Source organism: Oncorhynchus gorbuscha, unplaced genomic scaffold (assembly GCF_021184085.1).
Source record: "Oncorhynchus gorbuscha isolate QuinsamMale2020 ecotype Even-year unplaced genomic scaffold, OgorEven_v1.0 Un_scaffold_7605, whole genome shotgun sequence".
Lineage (NCBI taxonomy): Eukaryota > Metazoa > Chordata > Actinopteri > Salmoniformes > Salmonidae > Oncorhynchus > Oncorhynchus gorbuscha.
Window position 1 is genome coordinate 1 of NW_025750958.1, and position 13,306 is coordinate 13,306.

Genomic DNA, 13,306 nt, shown 5'->3' on the forward strand with positions numbered 1-13,306 from the left:
GTAGCTGTGTTGTCGTGTCTCTCTGTCCTCCAGACCTGGACTGTGTAACCATGTAGCTGTGTTGTCCTGTCTCTCTGTCCTCCAGACCGGGACTGTGTAACCATGTAGCTGTGTTGTCGTGTCTCTCTGTCCTCCAGACCTGGACTGTGTAACCATCTCTCTGTCCTCAGACCTGGAGCTGTAGCTGTGTCGTGTCTCTCTGTCCTCCAGACCTGGACTGTGTAACCATGTAGCTGTGTTGTCGTGTCTCTCTGTCTTCCAGACCTGGACTGTGTAACCATGTAGCTGTGTTGTCGTGTCTCTATGTCTTCCAGACCTGGACTGTGTAACCATGTAGCTGTGTTGTCGTGTCTCTCTGTCCTCCAGACCTGGACTGTGTAACCATGTAGCTGTGTTGTCGTGTCTCTCTGTCCTCCAGACCTGGACTGTGTAACCATGTAGCTGTGTTGTCGTGTCTCTCTGTCCTCCAGACCTGGACTGTGTAACCATGTAGCTGTGTTGTCCTGTCTCCCTGTCCTCCAGACCTGGACTGTGTAACCATGTAGCTGTGTTGTCGTGTCTCTCTGTCCTCCAGACCTGGACTGTGTAACCATGTAGCTGTGTTGTCGTGTCTCTGTCCTCCAGACCTGGACTGTGTAACCATGTAGCTGTGTTGTCGTGTCTCTCTGTCCTCCAGACCTGGACTGTGTAACCATGTAGCTGTGTTGTCGTGTCTCTGTCTTCCAGACCTGGACTGTGTAACCATGTAGCTGTGTTGTCGTGTCTCTCTGTCTTCCAGACCTGGACTGTGTAACCATGTAGCTGTGTGTAACCATGTAGCTGTGTTGTCGTGTCTCTCTGTCCTCCAGACCTGGACTGTGTAACCATGTAGCTGTGTTGTCCTGTCCTCCAGACCTCTAACCATGTAGCTATGTCCTCCAGACCTGTGTAACCATGACTGTGTAACCATGTAGCTGTGTTGTCGTGTCTCTCTGTCCTCCAGACCTGGACTGTGTAACCATGTAGCTGTCCTCCAGACCTGGACTGTGTAACCATGTACCTGGCTGTGTTGTCTGTGTTGTAGGTGTCTCTCTGTCCTCCAGACCTGGACTGTGTAACCATGTAGCTGCTGTGTGTTGTCACTGTCTCTCTGTCCTCCAGACCTGGACTGTGTAACCATGTAGCTGTGTTGTCCTGTCTCTCTGTCCTCCAGACCTGGACTGTGTAACCATGTAGCTGTGTTGTCGTGTCTCTATGTCCTCCAGACCTGGACTGTGTAACCATGTAGCTGTGTTGTCCTGTCTCTCTGTCCTCCAGACCTGGACTGTGTAACCATGTAGCTGTGTTGTCGTGTCTCTCTGTCCTCCAGACCTGGACTGTGTAACCATGTAGCTGTGTTGTCGTGTCTCTCTGTCCTCCAGACCTGGACTGTGTAACCATGTAGCTGTGTTGTCGTGTCTCTATGTCTTCCAGACCTGGACTGTGTAACCATGTAGCTGTGTTGTCGTGTCTCTCTGTCCTCCAGACCGGGACTGTGTAACCATGTAGCTGTGTTGTCCTGTCTCTCTGTCCTCCAGACCTGGACTGTGGTCCCCCTCTGCAGGTGAAGCATGCAGAGCTCCAGTTCTCCTCTACGTTGCCAGGCTCCATGGCGCTGTACGTGTGCCACCCAGGATACACCCCCATGCCCAGGGCCACCCAGAGCATCTGTGGGGGGCAGGGGGCCTGGAGCCAACCTCCTGTCTGCCAGGGTCTGTATGCAGTAACACACAACACGTTTGAGTGTGTGTGTGTGTGTGTGTAGTGTGTGTGTGTGTAGTGTGCGTGTGTGTAGTGTGTGTAGTGTGTGTAGTGTGTGTAGTGTGTGTGTGTGTGTGTAGTGTGTGTGCGTGTGCGTGTGCGTGTGTGTAGTGTGTGTAGCGTGTGTGTGTGTGTGTGTGTGTGTGTGTGTGTGTGTGTGTGTGTGTGTGTGTGTGTGTGTGTGTGTGTGTGTGTGTGTGTGTGTGTGTGTGTGTGTGTGTGTGTGTGTGTGTGTGTGTGTGTGTGTGTGTAGTGTGTGTAGCGTGTGTGTGTGTGTGTGTGTGTGTGTGTGTGTGTGTGTGTGTGTGTGTGTGTGTGTGTGTGTGTGTGTGTGTGTGTGTGTGTGTGTGTGTGTGTGTGTGTGTGTGTGTGTGTGTGTGTGTGTGTGTGTGTGTGTGTAGTGTGTGTGTGTGTGTGTAGTGTGTGTGTGTGTAGTGTGTGTGTGTGTGTGTGTGTAGTGTGTGTGTGTGTGCGTGTGTGTGCGTGCGTGTGTGTGTGTGTGTGTAGCGTGTGTGTGCGTGTGTGCGTGCGTGCGTGCGTGCGTGTGTGTAGTGTTACGGGTCTTTCATTGGTCTTCACTGTAACTATTCATGGCGTTTGTAAACAACACAGTCAGTCATTGACTTAGTGTTCCTAGCAGAGAGCCAGACACTAACGGATATTACATTGTCAGAGAAAGATAGAGGTTTAATTCGGACAGTTGAACTTCCCTGTGATAAATATCAAGACTGTGTTGGTAGGTAGAGATAAAACTAGAGGTCTATATTGGCATGTTTGGTTCACTGTACTCAAATGTTTGATTTATTGGTCACTTGTCCCAGAGATCAACGAGTGTTTGTCCCAGCCTTGTCTGAATGGAGGGACATGTCGGGACAGGGTGGCGACCTACCAGTGTGCATGTGACCAAGGCTTCAGTGGAAACCACTGCCAGACAGGTAGACTACACCTGTACTACACCTCTACTACACCTCTACTACACCTCTACTACACCTGTACTACACCTGTACTACACCTATACTACACCTGTACTACACCTGTACTACACCTCTACTACACCTCTACTACAGATATACTATACTTCTACTACATGTCTACTACACCTCTACTACACCTCTATTACAACGCTAACCCTAACCCTAACCCTACTACAGATATACACCTCTACTACACATCTATTACTTCTCTACTACACCTTTGCTACACTTCTACTACACCACTACTACAGATATACTACACCTCTACTACACATCTACTACACCTCTACTACACCTCTACTACAGATATACTACACCTATACTACAGATATACTACACCCCTACTACACATATACTACACCTCTACTACAGATATACTACAACTCTACTACACCTCTACTACACATATACTACATCTCTACTACACCTCTACTACACCGCTACTACACCTCTACTACACATATACTACATCTATACTACACCTCTACTACACCTCTACTACACATATACTACATCTATACTACACCTATACTACACCTCTACTACACATATACGACACCGCTACTACACCTCTACTACAGATATACTACACCTCGTCTACAGGTATACTACACGTCTACTACACATACAACACCTCTACTACACCTCTACTACACCTCCACTACACATATACTACATCTCCACTACACCTCTACTACACCTCTACTACACCTCTACTACACCTCTACAGATATACTACACGTCTACTACACATACGACACCTCTACTACACCTCCACTACACCTCTACTACACCTCTACTACACATATATTACATCTCTACTACACCTCTACTACAGATATACTACATGTCTACTACACATACGACACCTCTACGACACCTCTACGACACCTCTACTACACGTCTACTACAAGTCTACTACACCTCTACTACACCTTTACTACAGATATACTACACCTATACAACAGATATACTACACCTCTACTACACCTCTACTACAGATATACTACATCTCTACTACACCTCTACTACACCTCTAATACACCTCTACTACACCACTACACCTCTACTACAGATATACTACACCTCTACTACACATCGAATACACCTCTACTACACCTCTACTACAGATATACTACACCTCTACTACACATCTAATACACCTCTACTACACCTCTACTACAGATATACTACACCTCTACTACACATCTACTACATCTCTACAACACCTCTACTACAGATATACTACACATCTACTACGCCTCTACTACAGATATACTACACCTCTACTACACATCTACTACACCTCTACTACAGATATACTACACATCTACTACACCTCTACTACATCTCTACTACAGATATACTACACCTCTACTACACCTCTACTACAACTCTACTACACCTCTACTACACCTCTACTACAGATATACTACACCTCTACTACAACTCTACTACACCTCTACTACACCTCTACTACAGATATACTACACCTCTACTACACATCTACTACACCTCTACTACACCTCTACTACAGATATACTACACATCTACTACACCTCTACTACACCTCTACTACAGATATACTACATCTCTTCTACACCACTACAGATATACTACAACTCTATTACATCTCTACTACACCTCTATTACAGATATACTACACATATACTACACCTCTACTACAGATATACTACATCTCTACTACACCTCTACTACAGATATACTACATGTCTACTACAGCTCTACTACAGATATACTACAACTCTATTACATCTCTACTACACCTCTACTACAGATATACTACACATATACTACACCTCTACTACAGATATACTACATCTCTACTACACCTCTACTACAGATATACTACAACTCTACTACACCTCTACTACAGATATACTACATCTCTACTACACCTCTACTACAGATATACTACAACTCTATTACATGTCTACTACACCTCTACTACAGATATACTACACATATACTACACCTCTACTACAGATATACTACATCTCTACTACACCTCTACTACAGATATACTACACTCTACTACACCTCTACTACAGATATACTACATCTCTACTACACCTCTACTACAGATATACTACAACTCTATTACATCTCTACTACACCTCTACTACAGATATACTACACATATACTACACCTCTACTACAGATATACTACATCTCTACTACACCTCTACTACAGATATACTACATCTCTACTACACCTCTACTACAGATATACTACAACTCTACTACACCTCTACTACAGATATACTACATCTCTACTACACCTCTACTACAGATATACTACAACTCTATTACATGTCTACTACACCTCTACTACAGATATACTACACATATACTACACCTCTACTACAGATATACTACATCTCTACTACACCTCTACTACAGATATACTACAACTCTACTACACCTCTACTACAAATATACTACATCTCTACTACACCTCTACTACAGATATACTACACATATACTACACCTCTACTACAGATATACTACATCTCTACTACACCTCTACTACAGATATACTACATCTCTACTACACCTCTACTACAACTCTTTTACAACTATGCTACAATTATACTACAACTATACGACAACTCTACTACAGACGAACTTCACCTCTCACACTTTGTATTTACTGTAGACCTAAGCCATTAACCCATTGATATGATGTCATCTGTGTGTGTGTGTGTGTGTGTGTGTGTGTGTGTGTGTGTGTGTGTGTGTGTGTGTGTGTGTGTGTGTGTGTGTGTGTGTGTGTGTGTGTGTGTGTGTGTGTGTGTGTGTGTGTGTGTGTGTGTGTGTGTGTGTGTGTGTGGTGTGTGTGTGGTTAACGCCCTACCAGATGTGGATGAGTGTGTGTCGGAGCCCTGTAAGCACGGAGGAACCTGTGAGGATCAGCCTGGATCCTACTACTGTCACTGCCAGCAGGGTTTCATGGGACGAGACTGTGAAATAGGTACAGGCAACATTCACTCCCTTTTCTCATGTCGACCTATCCATTATGATCTAAAAGCCTGAACTGATCTGGGATCAGGTGCCCCCCGTGTCCATGTTGACCTATCCATTATGATCTAAAAGCCTGAACTGATCTGGGATCAGGTGCCCCCTCCCCCCGTGTCCATGTTGACCTATCCATTATGATCTAAACGCCTGAACTGATATGGGATCAGGTGCCCCCCCGTGTCCATGTTGACCTATCCACTATGATCTAAACTGATCTGGGATCAGGTGCCCCCGTGTCCATGTTGACCTATCCATTATGATCTAAACTGATCTGGGATCAGGTGCCCCCCCCCCCGTGTCCATGTTGACCTATCCATTATGATCTAAACGCCTGAACTGATCTGGGATCATCATTCATAATAACCCTTAAGTTAAACCCCCAACTCTATTTTTTTTTTTTGCTGTTGTCGTCAACATGGCGTCGAGGGCCCTACGTACAGGTGAGCTGTAACCATAGTAACCCCGCCTGACTGGTTCTCCTGTGTGTGGAGACGTTGTGTCCCCAGAGCAGGACGGGTGTGAGTCCAGCCCCTGTCTGAACGGCGGTGTGTGTCGTGGCTACAGGCGAAACCACCTGTGTGTCTGTAGAGAGGGTTTCTTCGGGGATCGTTGCCAGTCGTGTGAGTAGAACTCAACCGTATCCGGTTTCCACACCCCTTTTCTTTTTCCTCCAGAAGTGTGCCGCACTCGGGTCGACGTCGTGGATTTAAAAGGAACGGACGGACTGGTGTGAGGAATATGATGGAAACTCACGCCAGACAATCCAGCGCTTTTTAAATGCACGAGGTGGGGGGTGAACAGAGTGCACATTTCCCGGAGAAAGGAAAGGAATGACCCTGGGAAACGCCACAACTGCCTGTCTGTTGTGATGAACAGAACAGAGCACATTCTGGTGATACCTGGTCTCTGTCTCCCCCTAGTGGACAATCCCTGTGTACTGCAGCCGTGTGGGAACAGAGGTCTCTGCCAGAGCAACAGGAGAGGGAACTACAGCTGTACTTGCAGAGTGGGACACACAGGCAAGGACTGTGAGAGAGGTGAGTCTGAATCGCATTCGGTTCTATTCGCACACAGGCAAGGACTGTGAGAGAGGTGAGTCTGAATCGCATTCGGTTCTATTCGCACACAGGCAAGGACTGTGAGAGAGGTGAGTCTGAATCGCATTCGGTTCTATTCGCACACAGGAAAGGACTGTGAGAGAGGTGAGTCTGAATCGCATTCGGTTCTATTCGCACACAGGCAAGGACTGTGAGAGAGGTGAGTCTGAATCGCATTCGGTTCTATTCGCTATCTTTACGTGGTATAATTCAAGGGAACCCCCATCAATTTAACTTTGAATCTAATGAATCTATCGATGAATCAATCAATTACTAATTGAATTTCCTTTATCCACTAGGAACCATGTTTCATACCTTATTGGCTGAGCTGCAGTAAGTTGTGGTGTTAATAACCGGCTCTTCTTAAACATTGTTCCCAGACCTGTTGCCTCCCTCTGGTCTGCATGTATTACGGGTGGAGGAGGATGAGGTGGAGCTGCACTGGGACCTGCCGGCCCCTTCCTCTCAGAGCCTGGTCAGTTTAATTTCAATTTCTTTAACCAGGAAGTCCCATTGAGGTCAAATTACCTGACCAAGAAGGACAGTTCGACATTTAAACACACAGATGATTCAAACAGTACAGTTCATTCACAGCACAGCGATCACATTCATATCCCCTTCATATCCCATTCATATCCCATTCATATCACTAACAGCACAGCGATCCCATTCATATCCCATTCATATCCCATTCATATCCCATTCATATCCCATTCATATCCCATTCATATCCCATTCATATCCCATTCATATCCCATTCATATCACTAACAGCACAGCGATCCCATTCATATCCCATTCATATCCCATTCATATCCCATTCATATCCCATTCATATCCCCTTCATATCCCCTTCATATCCCATTCATATCCCATTCATATCCCATTCATATCCCATTCATATCCCATTCATATCCCCTTCATATCCCCTTCATATCCCATTCATATCCCCTTCATATCCCCTTCATATCCCCTTCATATCCCCTTCATATCCCCTTCATATCACTAACATCATGTATTCATCCAGACCTGAAACAGATGTATCGCTCCTGCAGCAAGTCTGTCTATACATCTCAAAAGTGTATATATATATATATATACTGTATATAGGGAGTAGGGCTCTGGTCTAAAGTAGTGCACTATATAGGGAATAGGTCTCTGGTCTAAAGTAGTGCACTATATAGGGAGTAGGGCTCTGGTCTAAAGTAGTGCACTATATAGGGAATAGGGACTCTGGTCAAAAATAGTGCACTATATATGGAATAGGGCTCTGGTCTAAAGTAGTGCACTATATAGGGAATAGGGTTCCATAGGGCTCTGGTCTAAAGTAGTGCACTATATAGGGAATAGGGACTCTGGTCAAAAATAGTGCACTATATATGGAATAGGGCTCTGGTCTAAAGTAGTGCACTATATAGGGAATAGGGCTCTGGTCTAAAGTAGTGCACTATATAGGGAATAGGGCTCTGGTCTAAAGTAGTGCACTATACAGGGAATAGGGCTCTGGTCTAAAGTAGTGCCACTATATAGGGAATAGGGCTCTGGTCTATAGTAGTGCACTATATAGGGAATAGGGCTCTGGTCTATAGTAGTGCACTATATAGGGAATAGGGCTCTGGTCTAAAGTAGTGCACTATATAGGGAATAGGGCTCTGGTCTAAAGTAGTGCACTATATAGGAATAGGGCTCTGGTTTAAAGTAGTGCCACTATATAGGGAATAGGGCTCTGGTCTATAGTAGTGCACTATATAGGGAATAGGGCTCTGGTCTATAGTAGTGCACTATATAGGGAATAGGGCTCTGGTCTAAAGTAGTGCACTATATAGGGAATAGGGCTCTGGTCTAAAGTAGTGCACTATATAGGGAATAGGGCTCTGGTCTAAAGTAGTGTACTATATAGGGAATAGGGCTCTGGTCTAAAGTAGTGCACTATATAGGGAATAGGGCTCTGGTCTAAAGTAGTGCACTATATAGGGAATAGGGCTCTGGTCTAAAGTAGTGTACTATATAGGGAATAGGGCTCTGGTCTAAAGTAGTGCCACTATATAGGGAATAGGGCTCTGGTCTATAGTAGTGCACTATATAGGGAATAGGGCTCTGGTCTAAAGTAGTGCACTATATAGGGAATAGGGCTCTGGTCTAAAGTAGTGCACTATATAGGGAATAGGGCTCTGGTCTAAAGTAGTGTACTATATAGGGAATAGGGCTCTGGTCTATAGTAGTTAACTATATAGGGAATAGGGCTCTGGTCTAAAGTAGTGCACTATATAGGGAATAGGGCTCTGGTCTAAAGTAGTGTACTATATAGGGAATATATATAGGGAATAGGGCTATATATAGGGAATAGGGCTCTGGTCTAAAGTAGTGCACTATATAGGGAATAGGGCTCTGGTCTAAAGTAGTGTACTATACAGGGAATAGGGCTCTGGTCTAAAGTAGTGCACTATATAGGGAATAGGGCTCTGGTCTAAAGTAGTGCACTATATAGGGAATAGGGCTCTGGTCTAAAGTAGTGCACTATATAGGGAATAGGGCTCTGGTCTAAAGTAGTGCACTATATAGGGAATAGGGCTCTGGTCTAAAGTAGTGTACTATATAGGGAATAGGGCTCTGGTCTATAGTAGTTAACTATATAGGGAATAGGGCTCTGGTCTAAAGTAGTGCACTATATAGGGAATAGGGCTCTGGTCTAAAGTAGTGTACTATATAGGGAATATATATAGGGAATAGGGCTATATATAGGGAATAGGGCTCTGGTCTAAAGTAGTGCACTATATAGGGAATAGGGCTCTGGTCTAAAGTAGTGCACTATATAGGGAATAGGGTGCCATTTGAGACAGAGCCTGTAACCTTCAACCCCTTATAGTTCAGTGGCTTCGCTGTGACCTACGCCCCTCTGGGTCTCCCGGGCCGTGGCAGCGGAACCAGGAAGACCGACTTCCTGGACAAGAAGCAGTCCACCTATCAGCTGCAGGGCCTGGTGCCCGGCCTGCTATACAACATCTCTACCTTCTCTGTGAAACGAAACACCAACAGCAACGACATCAGTCAGCCAGCCATCGCTCTCATACGCACCCGTGAGTGAACTGCTTCAGTACAGTGACGATCTCACTGTTTTATGTAAAGTGTAGTTTAGAATGTGTGTGTGTGTGTGTGTGTGTGTGTGTGTGTGTGTGTGTGTGTGTGTGTGTGTGTGTGTGTGTGTGTGTGTGTGTGTGTGTGTGTGTGTGTGTGTGTGTGTGTGTGTGTGTGTGTGTGTGTGTGTGTGTGTGTGTGTGTGTGGTGAGTGAGTGGCACACCGCTCGGTTTCAGATGCCGTTCGTTTGTTGTGTGTGTGTCGAAGAAACAAGGCTGTTTACACAGGCAGCGCAATTCTGATATCGTTTGTTATTTTGACCACATCGGATCTTATTCAGCGCTGATCTGATTGGTCAAAAGACCAGTTTGTGGAAATAATTGCAGAATTGGGCTGCCTGTAAACTGCGCTCTGTATGTGCTATTTAATATCTGTGTAACTTACCAAAGTGTGTGTGTGTGTGTGTGTGTTACAATTGACGTATGTGTGTGTTTTACAATTGACGTGTGAGTGTGTGTTACAATTGACGTGTGTGTGTGTGTGTGTGCCTCTGTGTGACTGCGTGCGTTTCTTAATTGACCTGTGTCTCTCTCTCTGTGTGTATCTCTCTCTCTCTCTCTCTCTCTCTCTCTCTGTGTATCTCTCTCTCTCTCTCTCTCTGTATCTCTCTCTCTGTGTGTATCTCTCTCTCTCTGTGTATCTCTCTCTCTCTCTCTGTGTGTGTATCTCTCTCTCTCTCTGTGTGTATCTCTCTCTCTCTCTCTCTCTGTGTGTATCTCTCTCTCTCTCTCTCTCTCTCTCTCTCTCTCTCTCTCTCTCTCTGTGTATCTCTCTATCTCTCTCTCTCTCTCTCTCTCTGTGTGTATCTCTCTCTCTCTATGTGTGTATCTCTCTCTCTCTCTCTATGTGTATCTCTCTCTCTCTCTCTCTGTGTGTATCTCTCTCTCTCTCTGTGTGTATCTCTCTCTCTCTCTGTGTGTCAGGGCCGCGGCGGGTGGACCAGCTGCAGGTCGTCAACATAACTTCCTCCCAGGTATGGCTGAGGTGGCTGCTGCAGGCTGCTCATCACGCAGCTGTCAGCCAGGTGCGCCTCTCCCTGGTCCCCCTCAGACGACAGTGGATCTCGCCCGCCCTGGTCTTACCAAGCACCACGGATGGCATTTCCAGGTATGGGAACCGCCCTGGTCAACACCAGCACCACACGCATTCAGGTATGGGAACCGCCCTGGTCCCAGCACCAGCACCACGGAGTACGCATTCAGGGTATGGGAACCGCCCTGGTCAACACCAGCACCACGGGTACGCATTCCAGGTATGAGGAACCGCCCTGGTCAGCACCAGCACCACGGATGCGCATTCAGGTATGGGAACCGCCTGGTCAACACCAGCACCACGGAGTGCGCATTCAGGTATGGGAACCCCGGGACTCTCGTGAGGAAGAAACAGCTGGACGTAAGGATGAGACTCCCTCCTCCCTCCCTCCCTCCTTCCTTCCTTCCTTCCCTTCCCTCCTTCCTTCCTTCCTTCCTTCCTTCCTCCTTCTTCCTTCCTTCCTTCCTTCCTTCCCTCCCTCCCTCCCCTCCCTCCTTCCTTCCCTTCCTTCCTTCCTTCCCTCCCTCCCTCCCTCCCTCCCTCCTTCCTTCCTTCCTTCCTGCCTTCCTTCCTTCCTCCCTCCCTCCCTCCCTTCCTTCCTTCCTTCCTTCCTTCCTTCCCTCCCTCCCTCCTTCCCTCCCTTCCTTCCTTCCCTCCCTCCCTCCCTCCCTCCCTCCCTCACTTCCTTCCTTCCCTCCCTCCCTCCCTCCCCTCCTCCCTCCCTCCTTCCTTCCTTCCTTCCTTCCCTCCCTCCCTCCCTCCCTCCCTCCCTCCCTCCCTCCTTCCTTCCTTCCTTCCTTCCTTCCTTCCCTCCTCCCTCCCTCCCTCCCTCCCTCCCTCCTCCCTCCCTCCTTCCTTCCTTCCCTCCCTCCCTCCCCTCCTTCCTTTATTCCTTCCTTCCCTCCCTCCTCTTACCTGGGCATCTCTTCAGGATCCCAATGAGACTTTCTCTACTTTCATTACTATCAGTGTGTCCTGAGGGTCTGAACTGCAATGCCAATGTTGACCACTTGGTGGCAGTGTATACCTGTTAAAGTGAATGCACCAATTTGTAAGTCGCTCTGGAAAGAGCGTCTGCTAAATAAACTTAAATGTAAATGTCATTTCCTCCAGGCATATCTTTAGTTCCAACGCTGATTAACCTCCAACAGAACACAGTAGAATAGAGCAAGCTTTTTTTGGAAGGGGGTTATTTATTTATTTTTTACATGACTGGGATATATTTGTTTGTGTTTCTCCCCCTTTCAGTTCTCTGCTCCCTGGTCAGATGTACACGGTGGACGTTCTAACTCAGAGTGGTATCAGACCAGACGAGTCGCCCTCCACCAGTCACTCTGCTGGACCTCTGCAAGTCTGGACACGTATGGCATCATGTCTCATACGTCAATCAAATCAAATCAAATGTTATTTATAAAGCCCTTCGTACATCAGCTGATGTCTCAAAGTGCTGTACAGAAACCCAGACCTAAAACCCGCAAAACAGCAAGCAATGCAGATGTAGAAGCTCAATGAACCTCAATAATTCACTATGCATTTGTTAAGCATCTGGAAAATCCCCATCCTCACATAAATAGTCCTAGTCCACCAAACAAATCAAATAACCTGGAGGCAGAGACACCTTAAAGAGTTAAGCTATATACTGTATAGAGAGTTAAACTATAGACTGTATAGAGTTAAACTATAGACTGTATAGAGTTAAACTATAGACTGTATAGAGAGTTAAACTATAGACTGTATAGAGAGTTAGACTGTATAGAGTTAAACTATAGACTGTACAGAGAGTTAAACTATAGACTGTATAGAGAGTTAAACTATAGACTGTATAGAGAGTTAAACTATATACTGTATAGAGAGTTAAACTATAGACTGTATAGAGAGTTAAACTATAGACTGTATAGAGAGTTAAACTATAGACTGTATAGAGAGTTAAACTATAGACTGTATAGAGAGTTAAACTATAGACTGTATAGAGAGTTAAACTATAGACTGTACAGAGAGTTAAACTATAGACTGTATAGAGAGTTAAACTATAGACTGACTCTATAGAGAGTTAAACTATAGACTGTACAGAGAGTTAAACTATAGACTGTACAGAGAGTTAAACTGCTATAGACTGTACAGAGAGTTAAACTGCTATAGACTGTACAGAGAGTTCAACTATAGACTGTATAGAGAGTTAAACTATAGACTGTACAGAGAGTTAAACTATAGACTGTATAGAGAGTTAAACTATAGACTGTATAGAGA

General features: G+C 45.6%; 1 protein-coding gene across 1 annotated transcript; it reads left to right on the forward strand.

Annotated features, from left to right (window-relative positions):
• Positions 1-1,506: 1,506 nt before the first annotated feature.
• On the forward strand, positions 1,507-12,420 carry LOC124029766 (sushi, nidogen and EGF-like domain-containing protein 1; the record flags this gene model as incomplete). The annotated part of the gene is made up of 10 exons (XM_046341356.1): positions 1,507-1,730; positions 2,601-2,714; positions 5,635-5,748; positions 6,302-6,415; positions 6,716-6,832; positions 7,273-7,367; positions 9,758-9,968; positions 10,951-11,134; positions 11,179-11,376; positions 12,308-12,420. Coding segments are annotated over exons 1-10 (1,363 nt in total), but the record flags the coding sequence as incomplete, so codon positions are not given.
• Between the last annotated feature and the right edge of the window lie 886 nt (positions 12,421-13,306).